Source organism: Dunckerocampus dactyliophorus, chromosome 2, assembly GCF_027744805.1.
Source record: "Dunckerocampus dactyliophorus isolate RoL2022-P2 chromosome 2, RoL_Ddac_1.1, whole genome shotgun sequence".
Classification (NCBI taxonomy): Eukaryota; Metazoa; Chordata; class Actinopteri; order Syngnathiformes; family Syngnathidae; genus Dunckerocampus; species Dunckerocampus dactyliophorus.
This window is the reverse complement of record NC_072820.1, coordinates 32,381,947-32,397,691: the sequence shown is the minus strand read 5'-3', so window position 1 is coordinate 32,397,691 and position 15,745 is coordinate 32,381,947. Positions and strand designations below refer to the sequence as shown.

At 42.8% G+C, this 15,745-nt stretch overlaps 1 protein-coding gene across 40 annotated transcripts in view; it reads right to left on the bottom strand.

The window, feature by feature from the left end:
- Nucleotides 1-15,745, bottom strand: part of tcf7l2 (transcription factor 7 like 2) — a 120,781-nt gene that overhangs the window by 6,300 nt on the left and 98,736 nt on the right. For 9 of the 40 annotated variants that reach the window (XM_054767534.1, XM_054767559.1, XM_054767560.1 and 6 more), the window contains 7 exons: nt 15,284-15,370; nt 5,419-5,559; nt 5,166-5,328; nt 4,979-5,086; nt 3,348-3,411; nt 2,616-2,666; nt 334-406 (listed from right to left, as the gene is read on the bottom strand). In XM_054767534.1, coding sequence (XP_054623509.1) covers nt 334-406; nt 2,616-2,666; nt 3,348-3,411; nt 4,979-5,086; nt 5,166-5,328; nt 5,419-5,559; nt 15,284-15,370 — 687 coding nt within the window. The remainder of the gene's footprint in view (nt 1-333; nt 407-2,615; nt 2,667-3,347; nt 3,412-4,978; nt 5,087-5,165; nt 5,329-5,418; nt 5,560-15,283; nt 15,371-15,745) is intronic. The other 31 variants (XM_054767555.1, XM_054767548.1, XM_054767540.1 and 28 more) reach the window with 10 other exon arrangements.

Here is a 15,745-nt window from a genome sequence, read left to right as displayed (position 1 = left end):
GGTTCAGGCTGGCAAACACTGGGACATCCTCCATATTGACCTCCACATCCCCCCCAAGCCTACACCTGCCAGTCACTCACTGAGCATCCTGAAATCTAATCCTCCCCCACATTCGTTCCTTGCCCACGCACCCGATAAAAGTTGCCTAGACAGACCGGCAGGGGGTGGCTGGAGGAAGCTGAGCGGTCGTCATAGCCCGGCAGGACACACAGGAGGAAAGGAAAAACAAAAACAAAACAGGAAGCGAGCAAAGTAGGAGGAAGTCCCAGCATGGTGTTACCCAGCCTTGTACCCGCCCCCTAGGGGCTCGGTGCAAGCACACCCCATACACACCTGCACGGGCCACACCAGTTATTCTGTTGGTCGAGCCCAAAGCGCGCTCGACACTTCTTAGGGGCGCTCAGGTCTGATGCCGCGACGGCCAGCACAGAAGAAGAAGAAGAAAAAAAAGTAGCACCAAAAGCAAATCAAAGCAAAAATAAGACAGAAATAAGGAGAAACAGTGAGTCTATTGAGATGATAGGGGACTTAAACAAAGGCTGGATTCACACTACAGGCTGCTTTTGGATCCGCGTTAATCAACAGTCATAAAATAACCAAGGCAATCGGACAGAAGCCAAATAAAAAAAACTGCCAATGTGACTGCAGCGTAGATAAGCACATTGGATATACTGTACGATACCAAACCGACGCATATGACACGCTTCTACTGAAAAAACATACCCACGGTGAATATAAAATACCTCCACCATAAATCCTGACAGCAAAAATCTAAGCACATTTCAAATTAAAAATAGCTCATTTGACAAACAAGGTGTTTTTTTTTTTTTTACTATGTCAGAATGCCAGTAGGCTCACTGTAAGTCATATACAGCATACTAGGATCTGAGATATATTACTTCAAATAAGTTAAATAATCTGCCAACAGAACAAGAAACTTTGACATCCCAACTTGCCAGAAACAAGCACAATAGCATATTGGAACGTTGAAATTTCTTGTTCTCTATCTTGTTTATATTTCAGTTTTTTCAGTGTGGTTGCCACCCGCATTGTCTGCTGTAGTTAGGATTCACCACGGTTGCTTTCTCTATATTTACCGTGGGTGTGTCGGGGGGTGTCAGCCTTGATTTCAGCTATATAATCTTTCTTATATTTCAGTTTTTGCAATGTGGTTGTCATGGTCCTGCTGTGGTTAGGATGTCCCATGGGCGAGTTTTTTGGGGTAGACCTTGATTTCAGTTATTTAATCCTTTCAGTTTTTGCAGTACAGTGGTTATCAAAAAAAAATAAAAATTACATTAAACTCAACGGAATGTATTGTATAATATTTTTATGATTTAACCATCACTGTTTACTTCATTTTGTCGCTTTCCGATGCTGATGGCAGCAGGTGTAAACACAATATATAGTTCAAAACACACGTTAAAAAGATAGGAACTAGGCAGTGTAAAGCCAGCCTTTCAGTAGACAGGATCACTATCTGGCGTTAGTCCAACCAGATTCCATGCACAAGATCAACTGCATATAAAAACAATCACATTCCAGTAGTGAAATCTAAGCTGGAAAACAGGCGTTAAAGCTAAACTACCATTAGGATAAGGGAGGAAAATGCAGGCTGGATTTGGGAATCTACTTTCCAGACAGTTTTGGACAAAGCATGTTGCATTAGTGCGAGAAAAGTTGTCTTTTATCTGAGTGGATTGGCATTGTCAAAAAGTTATACTAGCCTACAAGCAGAAGCAGCTAGGAAAGCGATTCATTCATTAAGGAGGTTTACCCTGGCATCAAACCCTTCAGGTCCCCAAACTTTTACATATGTAGCATACTTCAAACGCATAAAAATGACTTCATTTGAAAGCAACATGAACAATTTTTTAAAGCATTTGTTTAGGTCAAAAAAGCAGCAGGGAAATATAACACCCGAAGACATTCATGGATAGATGGTAGGGGTGTAACGGTATTCCATCATCACCGTTCGGTACGTACCGTTTTAAGGTCCGGTTTGGGTACAATAAGGGTGAAACCCCCCCCAAAAAACTTGCTTAGCTGTTGTGTATTGATTTTTAAAATTAAACAGCTCGCAGGTAATTTTTAAATAATTATAAAAATATGGATATAATTTATTATTGTCATACATAAATTATATAAAAATAAAATACAAATGTATATACACATGTATACATATACATACACACATGTATATACACGTATATACACACACACATATGAATATATACAGTATATATATATTAGGAAATTATTATTGTCTGCATTCATAGTTCCCCCTCGTAGCCTCATTCCCCATGAAAAATGGTGGCTTTTGTCTTACCCACTTTTATGTATTTCAACAGGAAGGCCAAGTGTTCCCAATCAGGAGAAAGTTTTCAAGCTCTGACTTCTCCTTGGCACTACCGCGAGCACAAGGCTGGGCTGCACCGTGTTTGTTAACGGAGTGGACGCCTGACCACATCCCTTGCCTAATGTGTACCGTACCGAAAAATGCGATTCTGAGTACATGTACCGTGACACCCCTACCAGACAGCTAGGTAGCTCCATTAAAAAGGAAGGAAAACAAGTTAGTATATATTTTAATAGGTCAAAAATGACATTAGCACCTGTAATCGGAGGGAGTGAAAGGCAAGGGTTTGGAAAATATTCTCTGTGTTCTGCAACAAAAAAAGAAACAGATAGAGAGGCCTTCAAGAGAAGATCACCGTCACCAAAACGAGCATTGAGAACCTTCTCACAACAACGATCAGGAGGATGTATAATGGATCATAGCGGTGGAGATGGAGCAGTCACAGAATTAGCAAACCTCCTTAATTGTATTGCTTTGATTGGGTTAAAAGCATGCATGAAGGCAAGCGAGGGGGCAGCCCTGTTAGTATCCACACACACACACACACGCACATTATTTGCAGGCTGCAGGCATTGTAAAAACACACAGTAGTGGCAAAGTTAATATCTCACAATGTGTCTCCAAAACACATATACCACACTGCTAAGGGGCAAACGGGAGGGGTGGTATCAGAAGGAGGGGGGCTGTTTGGTGTCTTTTGGGGGTGTCATGCATATTCAGCTGTTATTAGCAAGGGGAGACTACAAAAAATAGAGGAGGGGTAGGGGGTGGGTTACTGTACAGCCAAATCTACCATTTAAATATTGAATTTCATGACTATGATGAAGAAAAAGAAAAGCCAAGCACACACAGAAATATATTAAACACACACACACACACACACACACACACAACAAAACTAGCTTGACTTTTATCTTGCAAGATGTCACATGTGGCTGACACATGATGGGGCCGGTCTAATATGGGAGATAATTGCAGCTTGGCTTACCGTTGCTCTCCGCTTGCTGCTTTTCCCTTTTTCTCTTCTTCCTTTTCCCCTGTTGGTTAGCCGCCAAAAAAATAGAAAGAGGAAAAAAAGGGAGATAGACACAGACAGGAACCTTAGTTATTATATTGCAGGATGCCCAAAAACATGAAACGCTAGACTAGAACTCATCTTTGTGTTTTGATTTATTTATTCATTGTCTCTTTCTCCATCTTTTTCTGTTTCGCGCTTGCTCTTTCGAGCTGCCCTGCGGTTTGTTTCAAACACTGCGGGCCAGATGAGGATTCTGTTTTCTTCCAGCGCTGCAGTCTTTTGTCTGAGTTTTACTCACTTCATCTTAATGGGCTTGCAAAAAAAAACAAAAAAACAAAACGCATCAATCGGAAACAAACGGCAAAGATCAGTTCGTATCAATACCGATGCTGCGAGGATCTATTGTCCATTTCCAATCTGTCTACAATTTCTAGCATGTCGGAAATTGATCTTGCACTTTTCCCACTACTGAACTCACGCAAAGTGGATGAAAATCCAGATAAACTTATGTTACGCCGTTGAGCGTATTCAAGTATCTTTAGCATTAGCATTGACTTGCTTTGACAGTCTGACTCAACAGCTGAACAGCAAATGATTTGAACGCAGCATAGGGCGTACACTGGGGATAAAATGGTTATCATACCGTTTCAAATGATTACATTTACTGTGTTTAGCGTAAGCGTTCAGCGTAATTTTTAGTAGTGAACTATTTTTGCAAATCTATCAGTGTTTGACATATTTTTACTCTTACAAAAAATGGACTACACTCAAGTTTCAACAAACTTGAAGAAATACAATTCCAGATGGTTGTTGTACCGTTCCATACTGCATTGATGGTATTAACGGTGTTTAGAGTTATACCATGTTTTTAGTGCCTGGGAGTCAAAAAGTTGTTAGCCATCAGCATAAAAAAATTCATTTACTACTCGATTTGTTTCGCTATAAAGAAACGCGGACAATGAATTGGTGCTAATCGAGATATTTTTGCACAGTCAAAAAGAGATTATGGTCAAAATGTTAGCATAATTTCAATAAATTTCAACAAAATCATACGGTAATCAGATGCTCATCTTACCATTTGAAAATATAATTATCGTCTTTCGCATTACACCGTGTTTTAGGCATCAGTTGAGAGTTGTTATCCAACTGCACAACAAGCGTCATTAATTTATTCCACTATAACGCAACACAGCTAATGAATTGGTGCGAATCCAGATATTTTAGCGCCTACATAAAGAAACTACAGTCAAAGTATGAGCATATTTTTAACAAATTTGAACAAAATAATATATCTGATGTATATATTACCATTTCAGAATGTAATTATCGTATTTAGAGTTATTCTGTATTTTAAGCATCAGTCAAGAAGTAGTCGTCAATGTGTACGTGCATTACGGTGCTATGTTGTTCATTTTGCGTATTTCCAGCAAGTTCAGATTATGCCCATCGTAAAAGCTGACATATTGTTGGAATTCAATACTAACATTTCTGAAATGATACCCCGCATCTTAACTTTTGGTCATGTGACCAAGCAAGAGGCATTGGTTTGGGGAGGGAAGAAGAAGAAGACATCGTTACGACTTGTAAACTTAAAAACTTACATAGTTGTCCCGGGCTGACCAGCCGGGGTAGAGCTGCATGTGGAGCTGTCGTTCTTTCCTGGCCAGCTCATAGTACTTGGCCTGCTCCTCCCTCGATAGCGCGTGCCACTGCAGGACGATAAAGACACTCGGTTAACATGATTATGAAGAGCAGGACGGGGAAGCGATCTAAAACCGAGGGACTCACCCTTCGGCCCAGGATCTGGTTGATGGCGGCACTCTCCTTCAGCGTGCACTCGGCCACCACCTTGGCGCGCATCTCCTTCATATACAGCATGAAGGCGTTCAGGGGCTTCTTTATGTGAACCTGCTTCTTCTTCTCCTCCTCCTTTTTAGCGTCTGACTGTTTCCTGCGTCGCGACAGAATGAGGGGACGGTTAAGAGATCAAATTGGTTGGGAAGGGGGGGCTTGTGTTGCGTCCAGGTGTGGGACGACTTACGAGCTGTTGAGGGAGCTGATGTCGCTGTGGGAGGATTCCTGCTTGACGTTGGGCGTGACGATGGCCGGGTGTGGGATGCCCGTTGTGTGCAAACTGTGGTGGGGGGGCACCATGTGTGGGGGGAACCTAGAGGACAGAAGACTGTGTAAATCGTCAGAATGGCCGCGGGTGAAATGGAGCGAGAACAAAAAGAAACTTGAAAAGAAATTTGGGCTCGATTCCATTACGTTTTTTTGTTTTCTTTCACGCCAATGTGAATGGAATTGGCTCAAAACACATAGAATGCAAACATACATGTAATCATTCACAATTGAGCAACTTATATTGTGTGGAAATATTTTTTCTGCTCAAATCTGGCCATTTTTTGTACGCTATACCCCAATTACATTGCTTACGCAATAAAAAAAACATTCTAAGTACATTTAATGCAGTTGAGTTTGGTGTGGAGGAACGGAAGAGCCCTCACCTCAACCCCACTGATTACCTATGTAATGAACTGGAACACAAATTGCATGATTTGTAATTTATGACCGCCGGTCTTTCTGACAATTCAGTCAATAACAAAAATTGTCTTTACTATTATCCTGCCTCCTTAATCTCCAATCGCTTAGGTAGGTATCATCCATCCATTTTCTATGCCGCTTCTCCTCATTTGGGTCGTGGGGGTATGCTATGATAGGGTAGCCTATCCCAGCTGACTTCAGGCGACAGGCGGGGTACACCCTATATAGACAAACAACCATTCACACTCACATTCATACCTATGGTCGCCAATTAACCTAACATGTGTATTTTTGGAATGTGGGAGGAAACCCACACACGCACGGGGAGAACATGCAAACTCCACACAGAAATGCCCAACGGAGATTTGAACCCAGGTCTTCCCGATGTCTTGACTGTGACCAACATGCTAACCACTAGACCACAGTGCGGCCCAAGTAGGTATCATATATCATTATATATATCATATCATATCATCAAGTATCATATAAAAGAAACACTTCGTAAAGCCATCAATCCAATTTGTTGCACTAATCGTGGTCAGGATCGGAAATCAAACTGGTCAGTCATAAGCTAGCTACCACAGTAAAGCGGAATAACCAAAGTTCTTGTTATTTTCGCTAACGTTTCTACTCTAATAGCGCTTGAGCGCCAGAGGCGCTGTTGAGTCAGTATTAACTAGTAGAAGAACAAACAGTAACTATGGGAAGTTGACCTCAACATTCTGTTCAGTAAGACACTGGCATTGAAACAGGAGTTCAGAACATTCCCGTGAGAAAGAACAGTATTTAGAATGGAAGTCTGACAATGTTTAAACAGTGCGGGGCCACCATGTGACCGAATCCAAGAGAGAAGGAAAAAAAGGAATATTTCTCCTTCTTTTTTTTCCTCCTTTTTTTTCTGCAAAGCTCATTATCTCGCCGTGTCTGGCTGCATGGCTCCGAGCCAGAATATAATGATGAGGATAAACTCGCCAGGAACAACTAGTTTCTGTTGGAGGCCATCTCAAGGGACCGCTAGGGCAGCCTCCCCCCTCTCCCAAACACACAACCCCCTTCAAACTCTTTTTTTCCCCCCCTCTCCTGCCTTCATCCCTGACATGTTGGTGTTTGTGCCATGTCATCTGCTGATGGGGAGCTCGGCAGCGGAGCGTCGCCCATCATTAGGGACTGCCACGTTCTCCTTTCCTCTCTCTCGCCTCCTCTCTGTGCACTTGTTAAAATTTCCTCTGTTCTGAATTTTTTCTTTTCTTTTCCCCTTCCCTTTTTGCCACCTCCACACTGCTATGACTCCTTCCCTCCGCCCGTCCGTCCTTCCTTCCTTCCTACCACCTCCTGGCCCAGGTTATGCTTTAAACATAATGGCCAGTCCCTTTGAAGAGCAGGGCATCATCATCATCATCATCATCATCCCACCAATTTAACACAGAAAGTAATGCATTGGCAGGCCCCGGCCACCGTCCGCCTACCAGGCCCTGAGGCTCCGATGTCTCAATCGGGAAAAGTGAGGACGGCTGGTCGGGGTACACAAGATGGGGGCGGGATCGTCTGTACATTTAATTGCCAAAGTGAAGCCTGTTTAATGTGTAATGATGTGCCCGGTCCTCCCGAGGAGGAATAGGATTTGATAAGGGTGGGGGTGGGGGGCAGATATCAAAGGGCCGCCCACCTGTCACATGCACATACAGTATACACAATACAGGATGGGTGGAGAACCCGTCATTAGCCAAAATCTCTCTCTTCTCCGTCTTATTTTACTCAACATGGCGCATTTTTAACAGCAGCAAGGTCCAAGGTGCTCCTGTCTACCACCTTCCCTTCCTGTATCCTAATTCAGGGTCAGGAGTGCTTCTGAAGCTGCCATCAAGGCAACGTGAGACATAAATAATTAACTATGTTTTTTTTTGGTCATTTGAGGACCAGTGTCTCGTGTTAAACCATTCTCTGCCTCTCAAGCACCCCCCCCCCCCATTCAGTTAGACTAATTAAATTAGGGGTTTCATCACAGTGCATTAGCTCCTTGCCACGACCACAGCCGGCAAATTCAATTAGCAACAACTGGAAATAGTATGATGACAATGTGGAGGTGGCCATTAAGAGAGCCAATTAGCAGTCACTTTAAGCCTATTTGGGATGGACGCCGTTGCCAGATGTCTGGACCTTTGCTCCGGAGGGCCTTTTCCATAAAAGATTTCCTTCAATGAGCTATAAGAGGACAGTTGAACAACGTAGGAACAGCTGGGCTGGATTGAAAAGTCAGCTTTCTCACAGCCGACCTCTCTGCCTGCATAGACACCATCCATCAGTGTCACCAAGGTTTAAATACAACGCCCAGAGGAGACGCTTTTCTCCATCGAAATTATACTCAAGCTTGGAACCCGTCCACTCCCACAAGTCCCTCACTGTAAAGGAAGGAGGGGGCAGTAGGAGAGGACTGACAACTTTGGGTATGTTTGCAAAAAAAAAAAAAAAAAAAAAATTACCTGACACCATTGTAATATGCATGCCAGTAGCATTTTCACTGACTATCGTTTATGTATATAAATATATACAGTGGTAACATGGTTTTTGTTATTAATTTGTTCCAAAAGGTCTGTTGAAAACCAAAATGTATGAAAACCAAGGCAACTTTTCCCATAGGAAATAATGCAAATCCAATTAATCTACTCCAGACACACAAAAATATGAACAAATTTTACAATAGTTATATGTAGAAAAAAAATGCAAAATAATTATTAATGATGAATGGACGAAAGTTAGTGTTGATGTGAACTTCCCGTACATCCTGGCGAGATCAAATTCAACAGCGTTTCTCACCTTCTTCATCAAAATGTTGGCACCCGCAACTTTCATTTGGCCCTATGGCCGATAACGTAGCAGTCACACTGTGAATCAGCAACGCGTAGGGTAATTTGTTTGGGCACTCAATTTCTTTAAACAATACAATACAATACAGGGACAAACTGACTAGTTTCTTACGTGCAATATTGTATGAAAACTGAAACATAGGAAAACTGGGGTATACCAAAACCGAGGTTTCATTGTACAGTTGTGGCTCGCCACATGGTGGTTCGAATTTCGTAGCTTCACTCCATCACGGTTTGTCAAAATTAATAAATTGTTGCTCTTTTGTGGTTGAATATGGCCTATTATTACAAAAAAATATGCAGATTTAAGCAAATATTACATATTGTTGATCTATATTATGCATTTTCAAGCATAAATATGGCAAAATAAACTAAAATACAAATATAAGGCATTCAGGAGATGCATTTTAATATATGATATTTAGTACTCTACACTGGTCACTAGGTGTCAGTAATGTTACTGTAGCAACAGGTGTATTGTGTAGTTCTGCGCTGCTGTTTAGAATGTGGGCTATAGAGGGCTGTGATGTTCTGCATGCTGGGTTACAGCTAGCTTTTAGGAAATAAAGTCCGTAGAAGAAGAGAACTAGGAAGTGTTGAACTGTTCATGCTGTGTTTTGAGCATCTGTCTGTAAGATGTAGTGCCCTGTGTCCATTTCAAATAAAAAGGCTGACTAATTAATCCTCCTGACGTGGTGTCATTCAGGCGCCATTATGTTACATTACTGAGACAATATCCACTGCAGTAAGTATGCTGTCCAGACCAAGGAACTCTCACAGTGCTGATGTGTTAGTCTATGTTATGTCTTATTTATTTTTAATATGTCTTATTTTCTCTTATTATATCTGCTATATTCGGTAAAACGAGTGTAAAGGTGACTATAGGGTTATTTCACGTCTAGAGGGCTTTAATAATGTTAAAAAAAAACATTTAGATGGTTGAAAACAAGTTTTCTTTGCTCACTACAAAAATATTCCATTTATAAAGAAGGAATCCTACTTTTCATTTACCACGGTAGGTCTGGAACTAATTAATACAAGAAATACAAGGAAATACAAGATGGCGGACATAGCAGGTGGCGATACTGGTTACTCTGAGCTAAATCTCGAATAAAAGCAGACATACACTGCTGAAATTATTGTGGAAGATGAACTCCGGCATCACAACTCACTGACTGAAAAGACCCTAAGGAATATTGACATCCATCTAGAGGCTATTTTGTGTGGTGACATTACTTATAAGAACCAAAAGCACAACAATGATTTATTTATAACATATGATAAAATTGTCAATTGTCTAAATAAGGCCAGTAAATCATTCTGCCAAAAAGGGCTTAACAGCATAATTTCAGGCCAGGATGGAATGAGTATGTGTCTGAACTTTATGTAGAGGCCAAAGAAGCTTTTAAAAACTATGTTCTTTCCGAAAAAGTTAGGCAGTGGGAACAGAAAAAGCATGCAATGCTAGATTTAAATATGCTGTACAGTTTATTACAAAGAAATGAGCAAGCCATGAGGACAAACTCTATGGCCAAATTCTGGAAAGAAGTTAAGGTTATCAATAACCGTAAGATGAGCCTGCCATCTAATATTGATGGGATTATGGGGGCTGAAAACATTGCTGAACTGTAGAGAAAACATTATAAGAATATTTTTAACTGTGCTAAGAGTGATGAAGTTAATGTTGGTGATGTTTCTTACAATGATGGTGTGATTATTAGACCTGATGAGGTGTATCAAGCCATTGAGCAATTGGTAGTAACAAAACATGTGGCCTTGACCAAATAACAGCAGAACATCTGAAATATGCAAGCAATAGAATCTCACTATGTATTTTTCTGGATTGTTAATGCATGGCATCCTGCCTGACTCTACAGTATGTTGTCCATTTTATTCGTGCCGGTAGTCAAGGACAAAACTGGCAAAAATATCCAGCATAGAAAGCTACAGGCCAATTGCTCTGGCTAGTGTACTATCCAAAGTATTGGAAGGAATACTCTTGGATAGGCTTTAAGAATACAGAAGAATCACTGACAATCAATTTGGTTTAAAAAATAAACACAGTACAGACTTTCGCATATATGCACTGAAGGAAATAATAAGTATGGAAGACAGAACACTACGATATTTATGTGTTTTCCGGACGCATCCAAAGCCTTTGACAGAGTAAATCATGTCAATTTTTTTGTCAAACTACAAGATCAAGGGGTTCCTCCATATTTGATAAGGATTTTACACTTGTGGTATACTGTACACATCAAACCATGCAAACTAAATGGGGTAAGAGCATATCTTCATCCTTGCTAGTGACTAATGGGGTCTGACAAGTTGGATTACGGTCACCTGTTCTTTTCACTTTGTATATGGATGATCTTTTAAAAAAAATTGAAAGCGTGTCACACTGGATACATGGTGGGGGAGAGTCTCGTTAATCATTTGTTGTATGCTGATTACTTAGTTGGTGTGTCTCCTTACAGACAACTTGTTTAACCCCAAAAAAGAGTGTAGGTATGATTGATAAAACCAAAGGCGATAACAAGCTAGATTGTCCTTCATTTTGTATGGCTGACAAAGTGCTAAATGTGGTGAACAATATTTGGGTCTTTTTTTTTGGAATGATTTTTGTGATGACGATGTGCAGCGCCCGTGCTGTAAACTACATGCACAAGCCAATATGCTAGCACATAAATTTCACATGTGTACAGATGATGTTAAGATAGCCCTTTTTGGAGCCTATTGTGCTACACTCTACAGTATATAGCTAATTTGTGGTATAGTTACAGTAAAGCCAAAACAAAAAAGTTTCAGGTGGCATGCACTGGTTAGTTGATTAAAAAAATGTAATCATAATAGCCTTGATTGAGCCTTTGCAAAGTGACACAAGGTATTCCTCTTGTTTTGGAAACATTGGATCAAATTCCTGTACTTATTTTAATTACCATGGACAGCAATGATAATGTCTGTGTTTTGTGTTGTGTTTTTTTAATGTACTTTTATATATTGTGATATGGACCTGTGTGTCTGCAATAAAGTTTCTATCTATCAATTAACTGCGTTACATGAGCGATGACTGTATATGGAAACCCATTGCTTTCAAAAACTAAGAACTATTTTTAAGAGCCAAAACTGTTTTAGTGCTGGAAATTCATGATATACAATAAAATTAAATGTAGCAATTTTGCGATCACTGATATATTGGGGAAAAAACATAAGGGAGAAAAAAATCCAAACCTACATGGCCCGGTGTGAAAAAGTGATTGCCCCCTAAACCTAATAACTGTTTGGGCCACCCTTAGCAGCAACAACTGCAATCAAGTGTTTGTGATAACTTGCAATGAGTCTCTTACAGCGCTGTGGAGGAATTTTGGCCCACTCATCTTTGCAGAATTTTGTAATTCAGCCACATTGAAGGGTTTTCCAGCATGAAGGGTCTTTTTAAGGTCATGCCACAGCATCTCAGTAGGATTCAGGTCAGGACTTTGACTAGGACACTACAAAGTCTTCATTTTATTTTTCTTCAGCCATTCAGAGGTGGACTTGCTGGTGTGTTTTGGATCATTGTCCTGCTGCAGAACCCAAGTTGGTTTCAGCTAGAGGTCACGAACAGATGGCCGGACATTCTCCTTCAGGATTTTTTGGTAGACAGTTCCAATTATCACAGCAAGTCTTCCAGGTCCTGAAGCAGCAAAACAGTGCCAGACCATCACACTACCACCACCATGTTTTATTGTTGGTATGTTTTTTTGAGAGGGCTTTTCTCCTTCCTGAGCTACCACCTTATCGTGGTGAAGGTTTGCGTGTCCCAATGATCCTAGGGGCTAAGTTGTCGGGGGCTTTTACGCCCCTGGTAGGGTCACCCATGACAAACAGGTCCTAGGGGAGGGACCAGACAAAGCGTGGCTCAACAGACCCCAATGAAGAAACACAAGTTTGGTCCCAAATTTCCCTCGCCCAGACGCCGGTCCCCAGGGCCCCCCTCTGGAGCCAGGCCTGGAGGTGGGGCACGATGGCGAGCGTCTAGTGGCTGGGCCTGCACCTATGGGGTCTGGCTAGGCACAGCCCAAAGAGGTAACATGAGTCCCCCCTCCCATGAGCTCACCACTCGTGGGAGGGGCCAAAGGGGTCGGGTGCAGAGTGAGCTGGGTGGCGGCCGAAGGCGGGGGCCTTGGCACGTGGAATGTCACCTCTCTGGTGGAAGGAGCCTCAGCTGGTGCGTGAGAAGTACCGGCTAGATATAGTCAGACTCACCTCAACGCACAGCGAGGGCTCTGGAACCAGTCCTCTTGAGAGGGGTTGGAATTTATTCCACTCTGGCGTTGCCAGCGGTTTTGAGGTGACGGGCAGGGGTGGCAACTCTTTTTCACACTTCTCAGCCTTCCTCGTAAGGTTTATTTAGGGGTTCTGGAGAGTAGGATCTGCCGGATAGTTGAATCTTGGATTCAGGAGGATCAGTGTGGTGTTCGTCCTGATCGTGGAATTGTGGATCAGCTCTACACTCTCGGCAGGGTTCTTGAGGGTGCATGGGACTTTGCCTAACCAGTCTACATGTGTTTTGTCGACTTGGAGAAGGCATTCGACCGTGTTGCTCGAGGAATTCTGTGGGGAGCACTCCGGGAATATGGGGTACCGGACCACCTAATTCAGGCGGTTTGTTCCCCGTATGACTGGTGTCAGAGTTTGGTTCGCATTGCCGGCAATCAGTTGGACTCGTTTACAGTGAGGGTTGGACTTTGCCAGGTCTGTCCCTTTGTCACTGATTCGGTTCATTACTTTTATGGACAGAATTTGTAGGCACAGCCAGGGCGTTGAGGGGTTCTGGTTTGGTGGCTGAAGGATTGGGTCTCTGCTTTTTCAGATTATGTGGTCCTGCTGGCTTCATCGAGCCATGACCTTCATCTCTCACTGGATCGGTTCGCAGCTGAGTGTGAAGCAGCTGGGATGAGAATCAGCACCTCCAAGTCCGAGTCCATGGTTCTCGCTCGGAAAAGGGTGGAGTGCCATCTCCGGGTTGAGGGTGAGATCCTACCCCAAGTGGTGGAGTTTAAGTACCTCGGGGTCTTGTTCACAAGTGAGGGAAGGATGGAACGCGAGATCAACAGACGGATTGGTGCAGCGTCTGCAGTGATGTGGACTCAGCTCTCTCTTCACCACAATGAACCGCTGCAGAGCAGAAAGGACAAGATCACCGCTACAAGCGGCCGAAATGAATTTTCTCTGTAGGGTGGCTGAGCTCTCCCTTAGAGATAAGGTGAGAAGCACTGTCATCCGGGAGAAGCTCAGAGTAGAACCACTGCTCCTCCGCATTGAGAGGAGCCAGATGAGGTGGCTTGGGCATCTGGTCAGGACGCCTCCCACGGGAGGTGTTCAGAGCACGTCCAACCGGGAGGAGGCCTCAGGGAAGACCCAGGACACGTTGGTGAGACTATGTCTCTCAACTGGCCTGGGAACGCCTCGGGGTCTGCCGGGAGGAGCTGGACGAAGTAGCTGGGAGAGCTACTGCTTAACAAGCTAAACTTTTGTCTCTTCAGAGTATTTTCCCAAAGGTCTTGGGGATCATCAAGATGTTTTCTGGCAAAATTGAGATGAACATTAATGTTCTTTATGTTCAGCAGTGGTTTTCGTCATGGAACTCTTCCATGCAGGCCGTTTTTGCTCAGTGTCTTTCTTATGGTGGAGTCATGAACACTGACCACTGTCATGAACACCACCAACACTGAGGCAAGTGAGGCCTACAGTTCTTTGGCTGCTGTTGTGGGGTCTTTTGTAACCTCTTGGACGAGTCTTCGCTGTGCTCTTGGGGTCAATTTGGTTGGCTGGCCACTCCACTCCTTGTTGCAGATTTTTGGGGGTGTTTTAATAGCGGGCTTTGTAGGAGGAGTAGGTGTGTCCCATTACGTGCATTAATGAGCTGCTTCTTTCTGTCTGTTTTAAGATCTTTAGAATGTACAGAAAATAGAAAGACGTGTGTTGATGTCTCACATAAGGATTGTGGATGACGGGCACATTCTAAAAAAAGCGCAGTTTTTCTTTAAGTTAAAAATTTTATAATATGGTTAATACGACATTTTTGAGGTTTTGTTTCTTCTCCACACAATATCAAGTTTCTCAAGAGCACAAACAGTTTTAAAAGCACACACATTCATGTATAAATGACTACAAATATGACATCCCTGCTGCCCCTCCCTATTGTGGCTGCAATAACCACAGCAGCACTTAAAGGCATCACCAAGCTAAATGTTGCTGTGTTTATTTATCTGTCTGCCGCAGCAAGGACGCAGCACCGCTGATTTAGCATCAGCCTGACGTGAGCGGGGGCTAAATGTTCTTCAGGGGCCTAATTAGACAAAATAAATATAATTAATATTTGAGCACCCTCCCTCGCTGGAGATTTGGCCTTTTGAATAAAGACAGGAAGGCGTCCTTAAGGGGGGACTTGTAGCACCAGTCAAAAGCTAAGTTGTGTGTGTGTGTGTGTTTAGTGCCAAGGGCTCAACTCACCTTGACATGGATGCGTTGACAGTGAGCGCAGTTGGGTAGGGGTGTCTAAAACCCCCTGTTGTGATTGGATAAACAGGTTGACCTTGCCTGGGAAGAAGGGGAAGAAGAAAGGTAAGGAAACAAGGCTGATGGAAGAGAAAGGTAAGAGCACCCTCTGGTCCGTCTGCCCTCCCCGCCGCCTTTTATTCTCATTTGATCAGGACAAAAATCTAGGGGATTGCAAAGCACACATCAAAGCTGAGGGGAAACTCTCAACAATTTCAACGCCACAAATCTTGATAGCGATGGCTAATTAAATTTCATAACCCTTCGCAGAGCGGGAGCAGCCCCCAGTCCCCTCCCAGCCCCCCAGAGCTAGAACTAGGTGTTTTGTTGTGATAATTAAAGACGAAGTGCGCTTCTCTTTAAATGGAGCTATCACCCTAATTGAGGTCTACACATCCAAAGACAAACAATAATGAA